The 24,221-nt window shown below is 45.7% G+C and overlaps 6 protein-coding genes across 6 annotated transcripts; 4 read left to right on the top strand and 2 right to left on the bottom strand.

Moving 5' to 3' along the window:
• The first annotated feature begins 220 nt into the window (after window positions 1-220).
• Window positions 221-1,039, top strand: LOC136190918 (indolethylamine N-methyltransferase-like). The gene has a single exon (XM_065979213.1). It carries the CDS (start codon window positions 221-223, stop codon window positions 1,037-1,039), a length of 819 nt encoding a protein of 272 aa, XP_065835285.1.
• Window positions 1,040-1,529: 490 nt separating this feature from the next.
• On the bottom strand, window positions 1,530-11,083 carry LOC136191031 (glutamate dehydrogenase, mitochondrial-like). Its single transcript, XM_065979326.1, has 12 exons — window positions 10,671-11,083; window positions 10,318-10,454; window positions 10,195-10,258; window positions 9,965-10,140; window positions 3,692-3,728; window positions 3,583-3,644; window positions 3,256-3,531; window positions 2,391-2,471; window positions 2,211-2,334; window positions 2,059-2,150; window positions 1,943-2,005; window positions 1,530-1,894 (listed from the first exon to the last, which is right to left on the bottom strand). Exons 1-12 carry the CDS (start codon window positions 11,056-11,058, stop codon window positions 1,775-1,777), a joined length of 1,620 nt encoding a protein of 539 aa, XP_065835398.1. The 5' UTR covers window positions 11,059-11,083; the 3' UTR covers window positions 1,530-1,774.
• Window positions 11,084-11,138: 55 nt separating this feature from the next.
• Window positions 11,139-14,182, bottom strand: LOC136191027 (cytosolic phospholipase A2-like). The gene is made up of 12 exons (XM_065979322.1): window positions 14,015-14,182; window positions 13,864-13,951; window positions 13,507-13,811; window positions 13,423-13,460; window positions 13,242-13,368; window positions 12,977-13,113; window positions 12,706-12,925; window positions 12,520-12,649; window positions 12,328-12,465; window positions 11,908-12,273; window positions 11,602-11,765; window positions 11,139-11,544 (listed from the first exon to the last, which is right to left on the bottom strand). The coding sequence occupies exons 1-12, from the start codon at window positions 14,045-14,047 to the stop codon at window positions 11,188-11,190; spliced, it is 2,103 nt and encodes a 700-aa protein (XP_065835394.1). The 5' UTR covers window positions 14,048-14,182; the 3' UTR covers window positions 11,139-11,187.
• Window positions 14,183-14,264: 82 nt separating this feature from the next.
• Window positions 14,265-15,761, top strand: LOC136191035 (stabilizer of axonemal microtubules 3-like). Its single transcript, XM_065979331.1, has 8 exons — window positions 14,265-14,431; window positions 14,484-14,672; window positions 14,724-14,918; window positions 14,978-15,084; window positions 15,139-15,231; window positions 15,284-15,376; window positions 15,429-15,526; window positions 15,581-15,761. Exons 1-8 carry the CDS (start codon window positions 14,288-14,290, stop codon window positions 15,688-15,690), a joined length of 1,029 nt encoding a protein of 342 aa, XP_065835403.1. The 5' UTR covers window positions 14,265-14,287; the 3' UTR covers window positions 15,691-15,761.
• Window positions 15,762-15,969: 208 nt separating this feature from the next.
• On the top strand, window positions 15,970-19,438 carry LOC136191023 (calcium-activated chloride channel regulator 1-like). Its single transcript, XM_065979319.1, has 10 exons — window positions 15,970-16,036; window positions 16,097-16,528; window positions 16,583-16,747; window positions 16,806-16,937; window positions 16,988-17,167; window positions 17,219-17,740; window positions 17,789-18,118; window positions 18,178-18,448; window positions 18,504-18,878; window positions 18,940-19,438. Exons 1-10 carry the CDS (start codon window positions 16,034-16,036, stop codon window positions 19,308-19,310), a joined length of 2,781 nt encoding a protein of 926 aa, XP_065835391.1. The 5' UTR covers window positions 15,970-16,033; the 3' UTR covers window positions 19,311-19,438.
• A 41-nt stretch (window positions 19,439-19,479) lies between these two features.
• On the top strand, window positions 19,480-24,218 carry LOC136191024 (calcium-activated chloride channel regulator 1-like). The gene is made up of 14 exons (XM_065979320.1): window positions 19,480-19,702; window positions 19,840-19,901; window positions 19,950-20,042; window positions 20,095-20,192; window positions 20,253-20,847; window positions 20,901-21,332; window positions 21,391-21,555; window positions 21,612-21,743; window positions 21,798-21,977; window positions 22,030-22,554; window positions 22,615-22,935; window positions 22,986-23,250; window positions 23,307-23,678; window positions 23,733-24,218. The coding sequence occupies exons 5-14, from the start codon at window positions 20,845-20,847 to the stop codon at window positions 24,068-24,070; spliced, it is 2,733 nt and encodes a 910-aa protein (XP_065835392.1). The 5' UTR covers window positions 19,480-19,702; window positions 19,840-19,901; window positions 19,950-20,042; window positions 20,095-20,192; window positions 20,253-20,844; the 3' UTR covers window positions 24,071-24,218.
• Window positions 24,219-24,221: the final 3 nt, after the last annotated feature.

Genomic DNA, 24,221 nt, shown 5'->3' with positions numbered 1-24,221 from the left:
CCGGGGGTGACTAACTGTAGCGCGCGTGTCAAACCCTTCTCTGATTTCTGATCCAGACCAATCCAGACCATATAGATATATGGAGAGATATCTATTCCGCGGCGTCCCCTCCCACGCATCTTAGCGCGCGGGAAGAGGGTCGATCTGGATCCCTGCTGGATCCGGAGGAGACTAACGCACGCTCACGACGAACTTTTCCACAGCGTCTTGCGCGTCCTTCATGACGGCTTCGGAAGGTGAAACGACGCTTTGCAGCGGCGACGACTACATCCGTCACTTCGACCCCAACATCTTCATCAGAGACTACTATTTCAACGAAGCGATCGACGACGGCCTAGAGCCTTTCGTCATGTCAAAAATACATAACTTCTACACGAAAACGGCCCATTTTCAACCCGATTCAGCGTCGGTGTTAGAGTTCGGCGGAGGTGCGACAATATCCCATCTCATTAGTGCGACTCCATATGCATCGAGCATTGTTCTCGCTGATTATACGCCCGCGTGCTTGCACGTAATCGACCAGTGGAGAAAGGCCCCGTCCAAAACGGAGCAGCTTCGTGATTGGACGTCCCACTTTCGCTACATCGTCCAAAATCTCGAGATGAACGACGACGACGAAGCGCCGAAGCAAAGAGAGAGTCAACTCAAAGTCAAACTCTCTTCGCTTATACCGTGTAACATCCTCGACGATAAACCCTTGGGAAATGATGACTATGATAAACGCTTCGACGTCGTCAGTTCGTCTTTTTGCTTGGAAGTCGCCTGCCGTACGCACGCCCAGTTCAAGTTATCCGTCAAGAAATTAGTCGGCTTGCTTAAAGGGAGCGGATCGTGGCTCGTGCTTAGTTGCGTTCTCGGGGAAGATAGCTATCCGGTTGGAGAGAAGTATTTTTTCACTTTGTCTCTGACGGAAGACGTCGTCAAGGAAGCCCTAGAGGAAGCCGGGCTACGTCTGGTTGAGTTCGAATCCATACCTCTTAAGCAAAAGGAGGAAAAAACGGCAACAGCTGCTTGCCATGCAGTCGGTCAATTGAAGTGAACGAAGCAGATAGGGGACGCATTTTTGATAAAGAATATTTCACGTCACTGTAATAGCTAATAAATACGTTCATGATGCACTCGTGTCTGCGCGTCCAAATCGTCAGAGTCCACCTAATGAATACTTAGGGCACGTTGAAATTAGGCAGCAGGGTACTCTGGGATTTTGCCTAACTTGGGGTTATGAATTTGAAGCTCGAAGGACGTGCATAAGGATGCACGGCCTCTCGTCAATTGGAGAGGAATAAAGTAGGCTCTAGTGTCTTTCGAATCGCCTCACTGTACCCGAACGTCACGAAAAGTGCGAATAATTGCACTTGTAGAGCTGCGGTGCGACGTATAGGCGAACGCTGATGTTACCGTGTACGCACCGAGCTCGCTTCGCTTCTACTGATCATGGTGTGCGCGTCGTCTGCAGCCACGCAGTCCAGGAGAGCGAAAAACGGAGCCGTTTTAGGGCGATTCCAACGCATGCGTAGAAAAAGTCTAAATCATGTGCCACATATAAATATTCGCGTTTCAATTAATTAAACTTAGAGTACTACTGTACTGTGCACCGAAAAATCGAAATAGAGTGAGCCAAGGAATACAGACCCGGAAGACGACGTCGAGAGACGTAAAATTCTACAGTTCCAATGTTATATTAGAAAAACAATCAACTAAACAACGCGAATACTAAACAGCGTCGCTTTATTCATCTGTTCTTTCGACGAGAGACGACTCCTTTCGATTTTTCTCAAGAGAAAGTCAGTCCAGCGTCTCGATAGGTGATATAGATCTTCTCCAGCGCCGAACAGAAAGCCGCCGTTCTCATATCGAGCCCCAAATTGTACTCGTGAGCGCGAGTGATAATAAACTAGAAAAGAAAATCGCAAATGGAATTGGCAAAAATCACTTTGAAAACCTTAGAAGATCGTTCCATGGTGTATTCCAGTCCCGAATTGACGATATCCTTCTCAGAAGCCCCCTAGAAAAATCCTTTAGACGTCAACGGATGTCCTCTAAAAATTCTCGTCTCACCGCAATGCGTTTTTGAAATTCTGCCGATGGGGATACCGGTATGGGACCCCCGCTGCGTCCAAACTTAGCTTCAAGGCTTTGCTGAACGCTCTCTTTAGGAAACACGGACTATATTTTTATTTTGGCTTCCTGGGGACGCGTTTCGCGTTTACCAAGGAGATGATAGTTGCTCTCTTTCTCGTATTTAAACAGGAGACGACCGAAACTGACGTGGCTGATGTTTTTCAGCCATTCGAAGTAGGACACGGTCACGCCGCCGGCATTGGCGAAAATATCCTAATTGGGGGGAAGGATATAGGATAAAGGGGTGGTGGGACACGCTAGGGGCTCACTGGAATGACGAGACGGTTTCTCTCGATTAAGATCTTGTCGGCGGCGGGAGTCGTGGGCCCGTTAGCGCCTTCAAGAATTATCTAAAGGGTTAGGGGGTGATCTGAGTGCGGGTGAGGGGTCCAAGCTAGGACTGAAACTCTATCTTCGTATAGTCTCTATAAAAGTCAAAGGCTAGCCTCTTTTCTACATCTACATCACTAGTCAGGAATTCTCAACGGTTCTATGATATCTCTTCCATTTTTTCTTCCTAATCAAAGCTTTTATGACCGTCTAAGTCAAACGATTATTCAATAACAGCCTCTAGATCACCATTCAGGATTTCTTAATGGTTCTATGACCCCCTCTTCCTTTCTTTCCACGTATTCAAAGCTTTATGATCCTCTAAGTCAAAGGACTATTCAATAACAGCCTCTTTTCTACATCTACATCACTAATCAGGAATTCTCAATGGTTCTATGACCCCCTCTCCCTTTCTTTCCACGTATTCAAAGCTTATGATCCTCTAAGTCAAAGGACTATTCAATAACAGCCTCTTCTCCACATCTACATCACTATTTAAGGAAGTCTCATCGCGGTTCTATGATCCCCTCTTCCTTTCTACTCCTCTAAATCAAGGACTATTCAATAACAGCCTTTACATCACCATTCAGGATTTCTTAATGGTTCTATGACCCCCTCTTCCTTTCTTTCCACGCATTCAAAGCTTATGATCCTCTAAGTCAGAGGACTATTCAATAACAGCCTCTTTTCTACATCTACATCACTATTAAGGAAGTCTCAACGGTTCTATGACCCCCTCTTCCTTTCTACTCCTCTTATTCAATAAAAGCCTCTTCTACATCTACTATACATGCCTTTCTCTACCTTTGCCTTTATTTCTCCAGCGTTCTTGCTTGTGATCTGTTTCTCGCCGGCCGCCGGCACGAGAATGTCGCATTGGGCGACGAGGAGATCGTCCGTCGTCTCTTCGGCCATGGGAAATCCCTTGATCGTCTTATTCTCAATCTTATACTCCTCCACTTCGCGCGGATGAATTCCCTTGGGATTCCACAGGGAGACGTCCTTCTCAATGATCCCAATCAGACGCGCGCCTTGACGATGAAGATAACGGCAAACGTGAAGACCCACGTTACCAAAACCCTAAAGAAAAGTCTCAGATGACGCAAGTGGAACGAAAAGCGCATCCCATACCTGAACAATAAAAGTCTTGTCCTTGAAACCGGGCGTCAATTCGACACGCGAAAGATAATAGGCTAAAATAAAGTCTCGCTTTGATGTTGACTCTATGAGCATGATGTACCGTCGTTGAGGAAGTAATCCAATGCGTGATACAGTCCCTGAGAAGAAAGATTACGTAAAGGAGAGACCCCTTTGGATACTAATGCTACGGAGAGTCTGCCTACACCTATCTCAATGAAGTCGAGAGAGGACAGCATTCGGCCAGCGCTACGTTTCTCTATTAAAGGACTAGGATGCCTATACGCTCACTCGTCGTTAAATCTCTACTACATCTACTACAACGACTACAACGGCTACAACGGCTACAACGGCTACAACGACTACAACGGCTACAATGACTACAACGGCTACAAAGGCTACAACCACTACAAAGGCTACAAAGGCTACAAAGGCTACAACTACTACAACGGCTACAACGGCTACAACGACTACAACGACTACAACCACTACAACGGCTACAATGACTACAATGACTACAACGGCTACAAAGGCTACAACCACTACAAAGGCTACAACCACTACAAAGGCTACAAAGGCTACAAAGGCTACAACTACTACAACGGCTACAACGGCTACAACGACTACAAGACTACAACGACTACAACGGCTACAACAACTACAACGGCTACAACGGCTACAACGGCTACAACGACTACAACGACTACAACGGCTACAACGACTACAACGGCTACAACTACTACAACGGCTACAAAGGCTACAACTACAACGGCTACAACGGCTACAACGACTACAATGACTACAACGGCTACAACGACTACAACGGCTACAACGGCTACAACTACTACAACGGCTACAACGGCTACAACGACTACAACGGCTACAACTACTACAACGGCTACAAAGGCTACAACGACTACAACGGCTACAACGGCTACAACGACTACAACGGCTACAACTACTACAACGGCTACAACTACTACAACGACTACAACCACTACAAAGGCTACAAAGGCTACAAAGGCTACAACTACTACAACGGCTACAACGGCTACAACGACTACAAGACTACAACGGCTACAACGGCTACAACAACTACAACGGCTACAACGGCTACAACGACTACAACGGCTACAACGGCTACAACTACTACAACAACTACAACGGCTACAACGGCTACAACGACTACAACGGCTACAACTACTACAACGGCTACAAAGGCTACAACGACTACAACGGCTACAACGGCTACAACGACTACAACGGCTACAACGACTACAACGGCTACAACTACTACAACGGCTACAACTACTACAACGACTACAACCACTACAAAGGCTACAAAGGCTACAAAGGCTACAACTACTACAACGGCTACAACGGCTACAACGACTACAAGACTACAACGGCTACAACGGCTACAACAACTACAACGGCTACAACGGCTACAACGGCTACAACGACTACAACCACTACAACGGCTACAACGGCTACAACTACTACAACAACTACAACGGCTACAACGGCTACAACGACTACAACGGCTACAACTACTACAACGACTACAACGGCTACAACGACTACAACGACTACAACCACTACAACGGCTACAATGACTACAATGACTACAACGGCTACAAAGGCTACAACCACTACAAAGGCTACAACCACTACAAAGGCTACAAAGGCTACAAAGGCTACAACTACTACAACGGCTACAACGGCTACAACGACTACAAGACTACAACGGCTACAACGGCTACAACAACTACAACGGCTACAACGGCTACAACGGCTACAACGGCTACAACGACTACAAGACTACAACGACTACAATGACTACAACGACTACAACGGCTACAACGACTACAACTACTACAACGGCTACAAAGGCTACAACGGCTACAACGGCTACAACGACTACAACGACTACAACGGCTACAACTACTACAACGGCTACAACGGCTACAACCACTACAAAGGCTACAACCACTACAAAGGCTACAACGGCTACAACGGCTACAACGACTACAAGACTACAACGGCTACAACGGCTACAACAACTACAACGGCTACAACAACTACAACGGCTACAACGGCTACAACGACTACAAGACTACAACGACTACAATGACTACAACGACTACAACGGCTACAACGACTACAACGACTACAACTACTACAACGGCTACAAAGGCTACAACGGCTACAACGGCTACAACGACTACAACGACTACAACGGCTACAACTACTACAACGGCTACAAAGGCTACAACGACTACAACGGCTACAACGGCTACAACCACTACAAAGGCTACAACCACTACAACGGCTACAACGGCTACAACGGCTACAACGACTACAAGACTACAACGGCTACAACGGCTACAACAACTACAACGGCTACAACGGCTACAACGGCTACAACGACTACAATGACTACAACGACTACAACGGCTACAACGACTACAACGACTACAACTACTACAACGGCTACAAAGGCTACAACGGCTACAACGGCTACAACGACTACAACGGCTACAACTACTACAACGGCTACAAAGGCTACAACGACTACAACGACTACAACCACTACAACGGCTACAATGACTACAATGACTACAACGGCTACAAAGGCTACAACCACTACAAAGGCTACAACCACTACAAAGGCTACAAAGGCTACAAAGGCTACAACTACTACAACGGCTACAACGGCTACAACAACTACAACGACTACAAGACTACAACGACTACAACGGCTACAACAACTACAACGGCTACAACGGCTACAACGGCTACAACGACTACAACGACTACAACGGCTACAACGACTACAACGGCTACAACTACTACAACGGCTACAAAGGCTACAACTACAACGGCTACAACGGCTACAACGACTACAATGACTACAACGGCTACAACGACTACAACGGCTACAACGGCTACAACTACTACAACAACTACAACGGCTACAACGGCTACAACGACTACAACGGCTACAACTACTACAACGGCTACAAAGGCTACAACGACTACAACGGCTACAACGGCTACAAAGGCTACAAAGGCTACAACGACTACAACGGCTACAACGGCTACAACTACTACAACGACTACAACGGCTACAACGGCTACAACGACTACAACGGCTACAACTACTACAACGGCTACAACTACTACAACGACTACAACCACTACAAAGGCTACAAAGGCTACAAAGGCTACAACTACTACAACGGCTACAACGGCTACAACGACTACAAGACTACAACGGCTACAACGGCTACAACAACTACAACGGCTACAACGGCTACAACGACTACAACGGCTACAACGGCTACAACTACTACAACAACTACAACGGCTACAACGGCTACAACGACTACAACGGCTACAACTACTACAACGGCTACAAAGGCTACAACGACTACAACGGCTACAACGGCTACAACGACTACAACGGCTACAACGACTACAACGGCTACAACTACTACAACGGCTACAACTACTACAACGACTACAACCACTACAAAGGCTACAAAGGCTACAACTACTACAACGGCTACAACGGCTACAACGACTACAAGACTACAACGGCTACAACGGCTACAACAACTACAACGGCTACAACGGCTACAACGACTACAACGGCTACAACGGCTACAACTACTACAACAACTACAACGGCTACAACGGCTACAACGACTACAACGGCTACAACTACTACAACGACTACAACGGCTACAACGACTACAACGACTACAACCACTACAACGGCTACAATGACTACAATGACTACAACGGCTACAAAGGCTACAACCACTACAAAGGCTACAACCACTACAAAGGCTACAAAGGCTACAAAGGCTACAACTACTACAACGGCTACAACGGCTACAACGACTACAAGACTACAACGGCTACAACGGCTACAACAACTACAACGGCTACAACGGCTACAACGGCTACAACGGCTACAACGACTACAACTACTACAACGGCTACAAAGGCTACAACGGCTACAACGGCTACAACGACTACAACGACTACAACGGCTACAACTACTACAACGGCTACAACGGCTACAACCACTACAAAGGCTACAACCACTACAAAGGCTACAACGGCTACAACGGCTACAACGACTACAAGACTACAACGGCTACAACGGCTACAACAACTACAACGGCTACAACAACTACAACGGCTACAACGGCTACAACGGCTACAACGACTACAAGACTACAACGACTACAATGACTACAACGACTACAACGGCTACAACGACTACAACGACTACAACGACTACAACGGCTACAAAGGCTACAACGGCTACAACGGCTACAACGACTACAACGACTACAACGGCTACAACTACTACAACGGCTACAAAGGCTACAACGACTACAACGGCTACAACGGCTACAACCACTACAAAGGCTACAACCACTACAACGGCTACAACGGCTACAACGGCTACAACGACTACAAGACTACAACGGCTACAACGGCTACAACAACTACAACGGCTACAACGGCTACAACGGCTACAACGACTACAATGACTACAACGACTACAACGGCTACAACGACTACAACGACTACAACTACTACAAAGGCTACAACGGCTACAACGGCTACAACGACTACAACGACTACAACGGCTACAACTACTACAACGGCTACAAAGGCTACAACGACTACAACGGCTACAACGGCTACAACCACTACAAAGGCTACAACCACTACAACGGCTACAACGGTACAACGGCTACAACTACTACAACGGCTACAACGGCTACAACGGCTACAACGACTACAATGACTACAACGGCTACAACGACTACAACGGCTACAACGGCTACAACTACTACAACAACTACAACGGCTACAACGGCTACAACGGCTACAACTACTACAACGGCTACAAAGGCTACAACGACTACAACGGCTACAACGGTACAACGACTACAACCACTACAACGGCTACAATGACTACAATGACTACAACGGCTACAAAGGCTACAACTACTACAACGGCTACAACGGCTACAACGACTACAAGACTACAACGGCTACAACGGCTACAACAACTACAACGGCTACAACGGCTACAACGACTACAACGGCTACAACTACTACAACAACTACAACGGCTACAACGGCTACAACGACTACAACGGCTACAACTACTACAACGACTACAACGGCTACAACGACTACAACGACTACAACGACTACAACGGCTACAATGACTACAACGGCTACAAAGGCTACAACTACTACAACGGCTACAACGGCTACAACGACTACAAGACTACAACGGCTACAACGGCTACAACAACTACAACGGCTACAACGGCTACAACGACTACAACGACTACAATGACTACAACGGCTACAACGGCTACAACGACTACAACGACTACAACTACTACAACGGCTACAAAGGCTACAACGGCTACAACGGCTACAACGGTACAACGGCTACAACTACTACAACGACTGAAACTACTGCAACTACTACAACTACTGCAACTACTACAACTACTACAACTACTGCAAGGACTGCAACGACTGAAACGACTGCAACTACTACAACTACTGCAACTACTACAACTACTGCAACTACTGCAATGACTGCAACTACTACAACTACTACAACTACTACAACTACTACAACTACTGCAACTACTACAACTACTACAACTACTGCAAGGACTGCAACGACTGAAACGACTGCAACTACTGCAACGACTGCAACTACTACAACTACTGCAACGACTGAAACTACTGCAACTACTACAACTACTGCAACTACTGCAACTACTGCAACGACTGCAACTACTGCAATGACTGCAACGACTGCAACTACTGCAATGACTGCAACTGCAACTACTGCAACTGCAACTACTGCAACGACTGCAACTACTACAACTACTGCAACGACTGAAACTACTGCAACTACTGCAACTACTGCAATGACTGCAACGACTGCAACTACTGCAATGACTGCAACGACTGAAACTACTACAACTGCAATGACTGCAACGACTGCAACTACTGCAATGACTGCAACGACTGAAACTACTACAACTGCAACTACTACATCTATCTATTCATAAAAGGATCCTCTCCCTTTCTTTCTTTCTTCCCGTAGCCAAAACGCGTCCAAATGAGAAGAAAGCGGGGAGAGGACAGCATCAGGTCAGCGCTACGTTTCTCTATTAAAGGACTAGGATGCCTATACGCTCACTCTTCCTATAGATGAACCCCAATCAAAGGATTCCCATAAAAACGTTTCTCTATCTCACAATCAGGTCAGCCTATCTATCTATTCATAAAAGGATCTTCTCCCTTTCTTTCTTACTCTTCCTGTAGCTGATACGCGTCCATGTATTCCTCCCTGACTGATTGGCTTTCCCGTGATGCACGCGTGCGCGTTGATGTCGCCGTGGCCAATGGTCATCGAATACGTATCGGCTATCCAGCTCATTTCGCGCTCGCCTGTTCCCATGTCGGGAGCGGGAACATCGATCCCAGGACCTAGACACATAAAGAAATAAAAATACGGAGGACCAGACTCTAAAGAACGGTTACCAAGGAAACTCTTCTTAGCCAATTCCATCGCAAATCGACGCGTAATTCGCTCCAACTCGCCGACCTAAACACCAGAAAATAATTACGACGTCATTTATTTATTCATTTATTTATTTATCCTACGGAGTAATTCTGCGGATTGATTTTCACGCCGGCCTTGGCGCCGCCAAAGGGAACGTCAACAATAGCGCACTTGTACGTCATTAGAGAAGCCAAAGCCGTCACTTCGTCCGCATCAACAGCCTCATCAAATCGAATCCCTAATAATTATTAAATAAATTAAATCGAATCCCTAATAATTATTAAATAAAATTAAATCGAATCCCTAATAATTATTAATTAAATTGAATCCCTAATAAGTATTTATAATTTACTATTTCAATTTTTTCCCTTCTAAATCTTCCTGAAGTAATTATTTATTATTTGTTGTTGTCTCTCTCTCCCCTGCCCCTCCCCCCTACACGCCCTCACTCTACCTCCTTTGCACGGACGTCTGTGCTGACTGTGCTGCGCCCGATAGGCTTCGATCACTTCCATCGAACCGTCGTCGCGTCGAACGGGAAATGTGATCTTTAGGAGATGATTCACCGGTCGTACGACGCGAAGAACGCCGCGAATGTGCTCGCGCTTCTCCGCTTCCGAGCGAATCGATATCGGGACGCGATCGAGGAGGTTCTCTTCGACGAGATGCGCCGCGCGATCGACGTACGTTTCGACCATCGAGAAGAAGTCCGGATTGTCGGGCGCTTCCGAGTCGACATCGTTTCTTAAAAATCGAGGCGTCGTCGAGAAGGATCGCAGCGCCTTTTGGAGTGTCGAGAAGGCGCCTGGGAAGCGGGATTGCCGGAAAAACGAGAGATTCATTGAGGATTCGTACTTGCGGTCAGAGCATGCGCTCTGGAACGATAAATAGATTACGTTATGTATCAGAACACCTCAAACACTAAAAGTCCATTATTTATTAACTAACTAACTAACTAATAAATAATTAATCTACTGCTGAGTTTTCTTTTCTATGGCGTTCCTAATAGCGTCGAAGCCACACGTTACGTTGTATCGCACGAGTTCTTTCAGTTGACTAAATTGTTCGGCGCTCAGAGCAAAGTGCGTCGTCTCGTAGCATTTTTCAAAAGGACTCACATTGGCGTACGTTTCGTCTTGACCGTAAATCGTCTTGTGCCTGCGAGATGCGTTACAGAGCGGAAAGAAGACGACTATGGGACAATCAGGATCATTTTCATCTTCAAACACGTAATATTCCTTGAGGTTATTGCTATCGAATTGACTGGAACGAACACGAGGAAATTTCACTTTGTGCACATTCGCCCAAGCCGCAGCCTTTTCCAATTCCTAGCCCCCTCAAAAAAATTAATCCGTATTAGCGTAATTCCATTGTGTCTTACGTACTCCAAACGGATAAGCCGTTTGACTGCCATTCCAAGTGAAGTCAAAAACAATGAAAACGTCCGTAGTACGCTCGGCCCGAAGCAGCGCAGGAAAAGGCAGATTAAAGGCGAGGCCACCGTCAACGACAACCATAGTATCATCAAGCATAACATCTCTTTTAATACCTATAATAATGAGGCATAGGTACAGTAATACCTATATGTAGTGCAAGTGGAAACTCAGAGTGAGAACGCAGTGCAAGGAGAGCATAGCAAGTGGAAACGAAGGACCATTGCACGTGGAAAACGCATAGAACTATAGGCTTACCGTCGCCGACTCCCGGGCCCTTATTCTGAGGTCCCGCGCGTTTCTGTCGACCCTTCTTGATCTCCGCCTCGAGATGATGCTCGTGGGCGCCCATCTCGTGTCCGATCCCGCCCAACACCCCCATGACGGCACGCGGAAACGAAACGAACGCCGTCTCGATCGTGTGCGAGACCCGATAGAGCAAAGGCGGCACTTTCAATCCGTAGAACATGTGAGGCAGGACGGCGGCGAACGGACGAAGACTATCGAGACCCGTCGCGTCGATGAGACCCTTCATGAGAGACTTGAGAAGGGATTTCTTCGATTTACCCAGAGTGTTTTCGGCTATGACTTCTATGGAAGCGGCAAAGGCGCTGCCCCATAGAGCTATGAGCGAAAAAATAATTGGGAGAGAGAGACGGAAGATATTGTATTATTTACCTATTAGATATGTTTGATCGAGTTCCGGGTATTTGCGACAGACGACGCCGCAGCACTTGCTTCCGGCTAGATCTTCGATTTTATAAAACGTGCCGAATTTCGAAATGCCATATTCGTACGGAGTAAATTCAACCCACTCTAAAAAAGAAAGAAAAACGTTATAGAGACCCCAGGGGGGTCTCCTCTTCTTACCTGAACACAAACACGAGCGTTCGTAAACATCGTCTTTCACGCTTATAGCAGAATAGACTGGAAATGGAAAGTTGGCGTTTTCAACGTGAGGACGTTGGTGCGATATTTTCTTAGCAAGTCCCCTATTGTTCTACATAAAAAAAAACAAATAGACTCCTACAAAATTTAAATTCTATTTATTATTACTTTTTTATCTGGTTCGAAAATTGATGACAAATAGCATTCCCAGAGGTCGACTAAGGAGATGTTGAGTCCGTCCAAGTAGCGTTGATAGATCTCCTTTATGTAGTCGTCGGCGCGCGTGATGCACATGATTCTCTCCATTTCGTTGCATCGTTCCCTGAGATAGGAGCCGCACTTGTAGACGTCCGGTCCGCCGTCAGTCGTAAACAAATTAGAAACATACCTCAAGAAGAAAAAATAAAAAATGTCGATTAATAATTATTTAGATTATTACCACGTGGATCCGGATAACGTTGACACGTAGGTGCAGCAGTCTAAGAGAGCCGTCTCCCATAATGCCTGAACGGCACCGCACATTCCCGTCATCGCACGAAACCCGCCACCGGAACCGATAACAGAAACAACAGGAGCCTATGAAAAAGACATAGGGGTCCTCTATGTGAGACCACGTACCCTCTATCATCCCTAACGTCTCTATGCTTTGGCTTAAAGTGACGATTTTTAAAAGATATAGGTGCCTTTTTTATGCTTTGGCTTACCTTTTTGACTGGGATGTTTCTGCCCAGCAGTCGGCTTATCGAATCAGCGCAACGCTTCTTTCGTTTCTTCACTGTTCGGTTTTCGGCTGGATGAAGATTGTAGCCCAAACGAATATCCAATTTCATTCTATAATAGACCAACACGAATGAAAAACTACTAAAACATTTCAAACTACGTTACCTACGAAGTCGAACCGAAATTTCAAGATACGCTTTCCTCTATAAAAAAATAACGAAATGACGTCACTCTTCAAACTCCACGTACCCAAATATCAATTCGCTCCTTCCGGTACGGCGCACCCAAATTAAATCGATTAAGATTAATATAAAAATCGTCGGAATATTTCGTATCCGGTCCGTAATTGTCGTCCCACACGGCGACGACGAGATCGCCTCGATTTCCGTCGCCGACGTCGATGACGAACGAAAAACTCTCATTCCACTGCGGATTCGGCTCGTCGTCTTTCGCCGTCGTGAGCTCTTCGGCGAAATTTTCGAAACGACGAGCCGGATGTGTTACGGAAAGCCGGACGTAGGGATCGAGCGTGCGATCGAATCCCAAGGACGTGACTGCGGCGATACGAGTCGCTTTGTCGTTTTAGACGCGCTTTTTTGGACTTACTGACGCGCCAGTATGATTGTGCGAGGTTGTAGCCTCCGTGAACGATGACGTCGAGACGGAGTGAGTGTTCGTCGATTATGTGGGCTTCCTAGGCGCGCGAGAGGGAGACGAGTTGGAGGCGGGGTGTTAGGAGAGAATTTGGGGGTGTTACTTTTAATTCTCGGATGTCGGGTAAGTCTTCCATTTGCGGACGAAAAAGGGAAGACTTTCTTGGTGTAACGCGCGCTAGTCAGTCGCAGAGTTTCTCAGTCCCTTCTCTACCATAGGTATGTATCTCCGAAAATAGTCAGAGTGCTATTCGAAGTGCGTCGCTCCTAGCTTCCTGTTAGCACTGGCTCCTTGGCGATGATTTTAGCGCGCATGCGGGACTCTGACCACACCTTTCTCCCCTGGCAACGCGCGTTCTTTACTTGACAACCAAACAATGGACGCGGCGGCGACGATCGATTCTGTTCGAATGCAAGCGCGATCGCTAGCAGATCCTCTTCGGCTCGATCTGGAGCAAACGTCGTCGGGAAAGGGTCACGCCTACCGTCCAAACGACCCATTTCCTCCAAGAGATTTCGAAGTAGCTACAATGTGTCCCCTCAAGCGATTTCTCCTCGTAAGCGTTTCCGTAGTCAAAAGGAGCTCTTCCTCTACCGCCTAAGCTTTCGACCGACGACAAAGTTCCCGCGTCGGATCATTTCCAAACGACGACCGGTCTCGCGCACGATTACAAGCCTCACGGCACAATTTTGACGCACCCGCTTCACAAAAAGGCTCCCGGATCGTGGAAAGTAGACTACATCAGCGAAGCGGCTCAAAAGGTTCAAGAAAAAGCGATTCGGTTACGTAGAAAGAATGTTTGGTTTGTTTAGATTGGTGAAAAACCGTGGAGAAAGCCTCTCACTATGGGAGTCGAAAGTAGCGAGATGCGCGACAAGTATCGCGGCGAAACGACGTTGCCGCGCGTCACTGGCGAGCCGCAGCTCTTGGAGGGAATGGAAAGCGACGGGCTCATGCCGTCGACGTTGAAGGAGCATCAGATTCACATTCATCCAATAGGAAAAAAGGCGAGAAATATCGATTTATCGTACTAGAGTGTCTTATCTGATTCTCTCTGTCTTTTTAGCAACCTGAGGGCTCTGATGAGAAGTTTGCTATTCGGGATGTTGGTGCAATGAAAGTCAATGAACCCTACATGACTACGAGTCACAAGACTCATCGGCCTTTTACCAAGTAGGTTACCATAATAAATATAATTAAATATTTGCCTTATTTGATTTTTTTCAGGGTTGAACTAGGACGTTATCCGCGTCAAGACGCAGCGACCTGGTGGCAGTGTGAGGACTATCCCAAAGCATGGGGCTTTGGTGCCAAGCAAAAGTAGGAAAACCTTCAGTCATCTATATAAAATTAATTATATATGATTCTCTAGCCCGTTGCCAAAGACTCTCGTTTCTGGGCAGGATCAGATGAATGCTACTGAAACTATGTCCCAAATAACACAGCCAGCCAGAGTACCTCACGGGTAAATTATTTAAAAAATCTTCTCCAACGTTTTTTTACTGATTTGTGTTTAGAGGCATCGAATCTCTGGCTGCTGCTTCTTACACGTGGCCTTCGGAATCGGAAAAATGTCGAGGAACATTAACAGTTCCAGCACCGTCTCAATTTCTTGGTATCTCTCACTAATTACAATCTCATCCCGGATCTACAATGTTTTATTATCTAGGTGACGGTGAAAGGGTCGAAACAGACGGAAATAGCGAATCGTATGCATTATCCGATAATATGTATAAAACATCAAATATGACGTATGGACAGAATTTGAAATTATGCTAAAATGCTCTTAGTCAGGTCAGTAGCTGTAAAATGCCAGATGTTTGTAGCAACAACAGTTGTTACTACATTGATCGTGATTATTGCGCAGAACTTTTTCATGCACAAAGAAGAAGTTAGGGTAATTCACCTAATTAGTGCTATGTTAGTCCTCTTCGCAGAGGATGGGACGTGCAGGCAAGACTTTTGGGAGAAAGACAGTGGATAATCATGTTTAGGCGTGAAGTAATAATTTAGGTACTTAGGGTCATCTGGACTTTCAACTTCCTCGTTTCGATTTCCTGTCAGGTGACGTCTACACATCCTTTGCGCTTGGCAGCCAGCAAAAAGTGTCAACAAAAACATCATGGTTGGCCGCACTATTTTACCAATTTACATGTGTCTATATATTTGCGTTTCTACATTGAAGGCTGACGCACGAAAAACGCTTCCGAACACAATCGTCTTTTCCGGTTTGTTTTTCTTCGTCGCAATCCACACTGCTCTTGCTCTCACACTGAAAGACAATGGCTACAAAGACCTAGTTGTGGCCATATCTAAGGATATAGAGGAAGACCCTAACCTTATCGACAATATCAAGAAAGGTTTTACTTTGGCCTCGGGCTATCTTTACGAAGCAACGCGCTATCGGGCTTATTTTGATACAATTACCATCGTGGTGCCTGAAACTTGGAAATCAAAGCCAGAGTACCTTATTTCGTCAAAAGAGTCGTTTGAAAACGCTCACGTTCGAATAGTGGAAGGCGGTGAAGCCTACGCTCCTCACGTTAGAAACCTTGTTAGGTGCGGTCAACAAGCGGCAGGCCAAATGTACTTGACTCCGATTTTTCTTGACGGGCAGGTATTGTTTGTTTCAGCACTATGTCTAATCTAGCTAACAGGCGATCTCTTTTAGTCTAACTTTGGTGAACCGCGGAGAACTATTGTACACGAGTTTGGTCACCTTCGCTATGGTTTATTTGATGAGTATGCCTATGAAGGAAAAGATCCAGAAGCTTATTTAGCTGAGGATGGAAGCACCGTTGTTGCTACAGGATGTTCAAAAGCCTTTTCCGAATCGGTATCTTTAGGTCTACTACTAAGATTATTTATTTATTTTTCAAATATCATTATCTAAGATACCTGTCTACAAGTCACGGAGAGATCGCACAAAGTGCACAGCAAATGATGATTATGCCAAATGCTACGCACCATCGTGGAAAGGAACAAAGGGCACAGCGTCTATTATGTTTTTTCAGCATCAGAAACAGGTAAACTTGGAGCTTACGGTGGTTAGCTATAATTTGTTTCTTTTACGCAGATAATTCATTTTTGCGACTCCGGAAATAACCCAAACACGCAGCACAACATTTTAGCTCCCAATCGGCAAAATAAACGGTGCAAAGAAAGCTCCTGGTATTTCATGTCAAGACACGAAGATTTTGCCAATGAAAATAATCCACCCGGAAGTACGTTTCGATCAACAACACCGACATTTAAAGTATAAGCTCATGTCAAAGATTCTTTGCTTCTCGTGACGTCTCTTTGATAGGTTGTTCAAACAAGGATTGGACGGGTTGTTCTTACTCTCGATGTTTCAGGAAGCATGAGTGGGGACAAACTTGTTCAACTTCGGCAGGCAGCGCGCGCATTCACCGAAAACGTGCCCGACAGCACTCCTGTATCAATTGTGACATTCAGTAACGGCGCCACAGCAATAGTTACAAACAGAATTGTAAATGATCCGGCTGATCGTCAATACATCATTTCAAATTTGCCAACAGCAGTGGGTGGTTTCACAGGTATTGGCAAAGGTTTGGACTTATCGTTAGATATCATCACCGGGGTGTCGGGCTCGCATGCTCCATCGGCTGGAACTATTGTCCTAATTACCGACGGAGAAGAGACAACAAGTATTCGTCCGGTAGTGAGTGAAGTTCTACCACGCATTCGAGACACTGAGGTGACAGTTAACGCAATTGGAATTGGTCAGGGCGCTTCTAAACTTCTTGAGCCGTTATCAAAAAGCACAAGCGGAACTTTTTACTTCTCTCCGGTCAACAGCGCTCTTTCGGTACTAAAGGCTAGATCTGTGTACGTAAACTAATTAGCCGATTTTTAGCAAGCGATCTCTACCCTTAGAGAAGCTCTACTGACAATCATTCTCCGACTACCTTCATCGTCTCAGTCTCTAACAAAAGAATCGTTGCTGATTCAGATCTATTCTTCTTCTGTAAAACTCAAAGCCGGAGAAAACAGCACGGCCGGCTTCACAATTGATTCAGGAATCAATACCACGATCGCGTTCGATTGGTTGACTGCCGTCTCCAGCAACGAAGACTTACCAAATATTTACCTTACATCTCCTTCTGGACAACTGTACCAGTTTAGCAACCTTTCATTTAATCTAAACTTTCAAACAGCGGAACTGCTCCCACCAGCCAGCGATGAGGTCACTGTTCTTCCTCTCTCCCTTATACTTCTGAAGATAGATATCTATTTTACATTTAGATTGGAGACTGGCAATACACTGTTGTGAACCCACGCACGTTTTCTCGAGAACAGGTTATTGCTGTATCGGTGTCAACAAGATCAACAGTTGAAGACCCAGTTGTTCTCGCCGCTCAAACGGCACAGGCCAACGCAACATACCCAAATCCTGTAATAATATTTGCTGACTTAACCAAAGGAGAAAGAAGAGTTGCCGGTGCCAGTGTCGTAGCAACGATATCACTTCCCAACAACCGCATCATAATCATAGACTTGATAGACAACGGCAATTGTAAGTATAAATTAACTACGTCAATAAATCTCCTAATAATTAAATTTCATTTTAGTTCCAGACTCGTACAAAGACGACGGAACATACGCCGGAACGTTTACCAGTTTTGACGGAGATGGTAAATATAGCGTTCAAGTTAAAGCTTCTGCTGCTGCCTCGCAAGCCCAAGCAGTCGTTTTCAATCCGCCCGTTCGAATGGATCCCAACGCGACCGTCAATCAACGCCCACTGCCACCGCCAACACCTGTGGGAAAGTTTTTGCGAACGACGTCAGCTGGTGCTTTCGAATTACAAGGATATACGAACGAAGATCTCCTTCCTCCAGTGGACATTTCGGATTTAGAAGCCATGCCTTCTTCTTGGGATCGCGACTACTTTGCCGTTACGCTGCAGTGGACAGCTCCAGGAGACGATGGCCCAAACGGAAACGGTAAGCATGCATGAAGCGTCGATGTAAGGAATACACAATAGATCTTTCTTTTATTGTATAGTCACCAGCTATGATATCGTCTATGCTGGAAAGTTTGAAGATGTTCGCAAGTTCACGTCAAACGTCACTCACGTTCAAGCGGGTGACGTCGTCGATGGGTCACTCGACCCATTGCCCGGCGGTTTGACGGAATCGGTGACGATTCGCGTAAAACCGAGCGAGCAACAGCGGCAAAATAACGATCTTTACTACTTCGGAATCAAAAGTACCGACGATATGAATCTGACGTCTGACGTTTCCAATATAGTGCAGCTGAAGAAACCTGCATTGCAGCCAACCGCTACGCCTTCAAGCAACGCTGCAATGATAAAGGTGAATGAAGCAGCACTGCTGTTTGGTCTTCTTCTTCTTTTGGTTTTGCTCTTTCGCTGAGCTCCCTTCTTGACGTGAACTTGATGTTTTTGCTGCTGCCGTTTTTTATGTGTCAGTTAATTTGCTGATGCCGTTTTCGTTTTGTTGGTTAGCCCATACATATAATAGTTAGCCTAATGCATCTGTCATCTCACGTGCTATCCCACGTTTCGCCGTCTCTGCGCCATGTCGAAAGGATTCTCGCTCGTCGCCGTTCACCTCAAGGAGAACGAAGGCTCGGAAGTAACACAAGCAAAGCTATTTCGCGCGCTCCGAGGCAGCGTCGAGAAGGAACAAGACGACATTCGCATTCGCCAGCTCTCCTTCGACGGACTCGACGATCAAACAGTGCGTCAAGTCGCCGTTTCAACGCACTGCGTTGGCGTGCGACTCAACGACGGACGCGTGGCGAGGTAACACCTAAACAGGAGGGCCCCCTTTCGAGAAACGGGAACGTAGAGGGCGTTTTCTAGATTGATAGATAGTCAGCGCTTTCCATAGTACAAAACTGAAGTAAATAGCTATCGTTCGTATCTTCTCTCTTGTCAAGATGCAGCCATGGTGGCAGTGTGAGGACTATCCCAAAGCATGGGGCTTTGGTGCCAAGCAAAAGTAGGAAAACCTTCAGTCATCTATATAAAATTGTATATGATTCTATAGCCCGTTGCCAAAGACTCTCGTTTCTAGACAGAACCAAATGAGTGCCACTGAAACTATGTCCCAAATATCGCAGCCAGCCAGAGTACCTCACGGGTAAATTATTTAAAAATCTACTCCAATGTTTTCTTTACTTATTTGTATTTAGAGGCATTGAATCTCTGGCTGCTGCTTCTTACACGTGGCCTTCGGAGTCGGAAAAATGTCGGGGAACTTTATCAGTTCCAGCACCGTCTCAATTTATTGGTATCCAACGTCATTGTTCAATAGTTGGTTCCATCCTATCTAGTGGCTGTTGTTATGTAGCTGGTGGGGAGAGGGACACAGACGAAGAAAAAGAATCGTATGCATTTCCCGATCATATGTATAGAACATCAAATATGACGTATGGACAGAATTTGAAATTATGCTAAAATGCTCTTAGTCAGGTCAGTAGTCGTAAAGTGCCAGATGTTTGTAGCAACAGCGGTACATTGACCGTGATTATTGCGCCTAACATGCACAAGGAAAACTTATCTTGCCAGTGGCCTCGTAACTCTGACCTTTCTCTGTTCCCCGTACAACGGTCGCCTGCACGGGAAAGAGGGTAATTAATTAAAGGGCTATTTTAGTCTTCTCCGCGGGGGAGAGGCTATGGGCGGTGTAGACAAGAAATGGGAAAAACGGCGATAGTCATGTTTAAAATGAAGCAATAACTTGAAGTACTTAGAGTTAGTACAATGTTGATAGATTGGCGCGACTTTGCATGAAAGTACGCTTTGAACTTCCTTGTTTCGGTTTCCTGTCAGGTGACGTACTCATCATTGAAGCTGTCAGGTGATGTACTCATCATTGTGTGTCAGGTGACGTACTCATCCTTTTGGTGCCTGTGGCAGCGAGAAGTGTTCAAAACAAAATCATGGTCAGCCGCACTCATTTTATCAATTTATATTAATTTGCGTTTCTATATTGTAGCCTGAAGCTCGAAAAACGCTACAGAACACAATCGTCATTTCCGGTTTGTTTTTCTTGGTTGTAATACACGCTGCTCTTGCTCTTACGCTGAAAGACAATGGGTACAAAGACCTAGTTGTGGCTATATCTAAGGATTTAGATGAAGATCCTAACCTTATCAACAACATCAAGAGAGGTTTCACTTTGGCCTCAGGCTATCTTTACGAAGCAACGCGCTATCGAGCTTATTTCGATACAATTACCATCGTCGTGCCTGAAACTTGGTCATCAAAGCCAGAATACCTTATTTCGTCGAAGGACTCGTTTGGCAACGCTCACGTGCAAGTAGTGGAAGGCACTGAAACCTTCCCTCCTCATGTTACAAAAGTTGTGAAGTGCGGTCAACAAGCGGAAGGCCAAATGTTTTTGACTCCGATTTTTCTTGATGGGCGGGTATTGTTTGTTTCTGTCAGCACGTTGTTTAATCTAGCTAACAGGTGTTCTCTTTTAGTCTTACTTTGGTGAACCGCGGAGAACTATTGTACACGAGTTCGGTCATCTTCGCTATGGCTTATTTGATGAGTACGCCTATACAGGAAAAAATCCAAAAGCTTATTTAGCTGAGGATGGAAAGACCGTTGTTGCTACAGGATGTTCAAAAGCCTATTCTGAATCGGTATCGTTAGGTCTACTGCTAAAATTATTTGTTTCAAATCATATTATTTAATTAAGATACCTGTGTACAAGTCAAGTGAAGATGACAGGAAGTGCACAGCAAGCGACGATTATGCCAAATGTTACCCAGCAAAGAACGAAGGAACAAATGGAACAGCGTCAATAATGAACAATCAGCATAAGAAAGAGGTAACTCAGCCTAGTGATTGACAACATTGCATGGGGCTGATTGTCAGTGCTTAGATAATTTATTTTTGCGATTCCGGAGAAAACCCAGACACGCAGCACAACTTCGTTGCTCCCAATTATCAAAATAGACGGTGCAAAGAAAGCTCCTGGTATTTTATGTCAAGACATGAGGATTTTGTTGATGGAAATAATCTACCTGGAAGTGCGTTTAGATCCACTACACCGACATTTAAAGTACAGGCTCACGTTCATCAAAGATTTTTCTTTTGTAATATCTCTTTGATAGATTGTTCAAGCAAGGCTCGGACAGGTTGTTCTAACTCTTGATGTTTCAACAAGCATGGGATGGGACAACAAACTTGACCAACTTCGACAGGCAGCACGCGCGTTTATTCAAACTGTGCCTTACGGAACGCCTGTATCAATCGTGACATTCAGTACAGTGGCATACGTTATAGTTAGGAAGAAGACTGTGAGTACTCCGGCTGATAGAGCATTTATTATTTCAAATTTGCCTACAACGGCAAACGGCGGCACAGCCATTGGCAGAGGTTTGGAATTATCATTGGATATCATCACTGGAGTGCCGGATTCACATGTTCCATCAGCTGGAGCTATTGTCCTAATCACAGACGGACAAGAGACAGAGTCTCTCGATCCGGTAGTGAGTAAAGTTCTACCACGCATTCGAGACACTGGAGTGACAATTAGCTCGATTGGAATCGGTCAAGACGCTTCGCAACTTCTTGAGCCGCTATCACAAAGCACAAGCGGGGCTTTTTACTTCTCCCCGGTCAACAGCGCTTCTTCGGTACACTACTCTAAAGTGCCTAGAACTGTGTTCGCTAAGTAAACAGCTACTTTTTTTTAGCAAGCGAGCTCCACCCTTAGAGAAGCTCTACTTACAATTATTCGTGGACTACCTTCGTCCTCTCAGTCCAAAGAAACGACGTTGATTCAGATCTATTCTTCTTCTGTGGCACTCGAAGCCGGAGATAGAAGTACGGACGGCTTCACAATCGATTCCGACGTAGGGGTCAATACGACAATCGCGTTTGATTGGCTGGATAGCAGCCAAGATTTACCACAAATTCACCTTACATCTCCTTCTGGACTACTGTACCAATTCAACGACCTTTCGTACGATCGAAACTTTCGCACAGCCGAACTGCTTTCACCTGCCAGCGATGAGGTAACCCTATCTCCCTATATTCTTCTAGAAGACATCTGTTTTTCATTTAGATTGGGGATTGGCAGTACACCATTGTGAACCCAGCTTTACAAAGACAGTTTTTTGCTGTATCTGTGTCGACAAGATCCACAGTAGACGACCCAGTTGTTCTGACCGCAAAAACGGCACAACCCAACGCAACATACCCTAACCCGGTAGTAATACTTGCTGACTTGACCAAAGGAGAAAGAAAAGTTACCCGTGCCAGTGTCGTAGCAACGGTGTCACTTCCCAGCGACCGCGTCATAGTCATAGACTTGATAGACAACGGCAATTGTAAGTATGAAATGCGTAATGGACTTTGTAATAACTAAATCGTATTTATTTTTTAGTTCCAGACCTGTTCGAAGACGATGGAACGTACACCGGAACGTTTACCAGTTTTGATGGAGATGGCAAATACAGCGTTCAAGTTAAAGCCTCTGCTACTGCCTCGCAAGCCCAAGCAGTCGTTTTCACTCCGCCAGTTCAGATCGATTCAAATGCAACCGTCGATCAAGTCCCATTGCAGCAGCCGACGTCTTTGGGAAAATTTTTGCGAACGACTTCAGCTGGTGCTTTCGAACTACAAGGATACACAGACAAAGATCTTCTCCCTCCAATCGACATTTCCGATTTGGAAGCCATGCCTTCCTCTTTGAATAACGAATTTGCCGTTACGCTGCAGTGGACAGCTCCAGGAGACGATGGCCCAAACGGAAACGGTAAGAATGCAGCGTCTTTATAACGATCATAAGTTAAAAGCATTTTTATCATAGCCAGCAGCTATGACATCGTCTATGCTGGAAAATTCGAAGATGTTCGCAAGTTCACGTCAAGCGTCACTCACGTTCAAGCGGATGACGTCATCGACGGCTCACTCGACCCATTGCCCGGCGGTTCGGCGGAGTCGGTGACGATTCGCGTGAAACCGAGCGCGCAAAGCAACGATCTCTACTACTTTGGAATCAAAAGTACTGACGATGCGAATCTGACGTCTACCATTTCCAATATAGTGCAGCTGAAGCGACCTGCATCAAGCAGCGCTGCAATGATAAAGGTGAATGAAGCACCTCTGCTGCTTGGTCTTCTTCTTTTGGGTTTGCTCTTTCGCTGATCGAGCTCCCTAACTGCTTGACATGAACTTGATGTTTTTGCTGATGCCTTTTTTTTTGTTTGGAAGTGTTCGTTAATTTGCTGATGCTATTTTTGTTTTTGCTGGTTACTTGTGCTCATTCGCTGACTAATGATGTCATTGGACGTCATCT

Source organism: Oscarella lobularis, chromosome 9, assembly GCF_947507565.1.
Source record: "Oscarella lobularis chromosome 9, ooOscLobu1.1, whole genome shotgun sequence".
NCBI classification, from domain to species: domain Eukaryota; kingdom Metazoa; phylum Porifera; class Homoscleromorpha; order Homosclerophorida; family Oscarellidae; genus Oscarella; species Oscarella lobularis.
Note: the sequence above shows the minus strand (reverse complement) of the source record. Positions and strands in the feature narration are given on the sequence as shown.

Coding starts and splice junctions, on each gene's coding strand:
- LOC136190918 (XM_065979213.1), top strand. CDS start 221: ATGACGGCTTCGGAAGGTGAAACGACGCTTTGCAGCGGCGACGACTAC.
- LOC136191031 (XM_065979326.1), bottom strand. CDS start 11,058: ATGAATCTCTCGTTTTTCCGGCAATCCCGCTTCCCAGGCGCCTTCTCG. Junction 3,645..3,691: donor GGATTACTTCCTCAACGACG/GTACATCATGCT, acceptor ACTTTATTTTAG/CCTATTATCTTTCGCGTGTC. Junction 1,895..1,942: donor CCATGGAACGATCTTCTAAG/GTTTTCAAAGTG, acceptor TTTCTTTTCTAG/TTTATTATCACTCGCGCTCA.
- LOC136191027 (XM_065979322.1), bottom strand. CDS start 14,047: ATGGAAGACTTACCCGACATCCGAGAATTAAAA. Junction 12,926..12,976: donor ACGTTATCCGGATCCACGTG/GTAATAATCTAA, acceptor TTTCTTCTTGAG/GTATGTTTCTAATTTGTTTA. Junction 11,766..11,907: donor GGGCCCGGGAGTCGGCGACG/GTAAGCCTATAG, acceptor TCATTATTATAG/GTATTAAAAGAGATGTTATG.
- LOC136191035 (XM_065979331.1), top strand. CDS start 14,288: ATGGACGCGGCGGCGACGATCGATTCTGTTCGAATGCAAGCGCGATCG. Junction 14,673..14,723: donor TCAGCGAAGCGGCTCAAAAG/GTTCAAGAAAAA, acceptor TGGTTTGTTTAG/ATTGGTGAAAAACCGTGGAG. Junction 15,085..15,138: donor ACTCATCGGCCTTTTACCAA/GTAGGTTACCAT, acceptor GATTTTTTTCAG/GGTTGAACTAGGACGTTATC.
- LOC136191023 (XM_065979319.1), top strand. Junction 16,748..16,805: donor CAAAAGCCTTTTCCGAATCG/GTATCTTTAGGT, acceptor TCATTATCTAAG/ATACCTGTCTACAAGTCACG. Junction 16,938..16,987: donor TTTTTCAGCATCAGAAACAG/GTAAACTTGGAG, acceptor TCTTTTACGCAG/ATAATTCATTTTTGCGACTC.
- LOC136191024 (XM_065979320.1), top strand. Junction 21,978..22,029: donor CCACTACACCGACATTTAAA/GTACAGGCTCAC, acceptor TCTCTTTGATAG/ATTGTTCAAGCAAGGCTCGG. Junction 23,679..23,732: donor CGATGGCCCAAACGGAAACG/GTAAGAATGCAG, acceptor TTTTTATCATAG/CCAGCAGCTATGACATCGTC.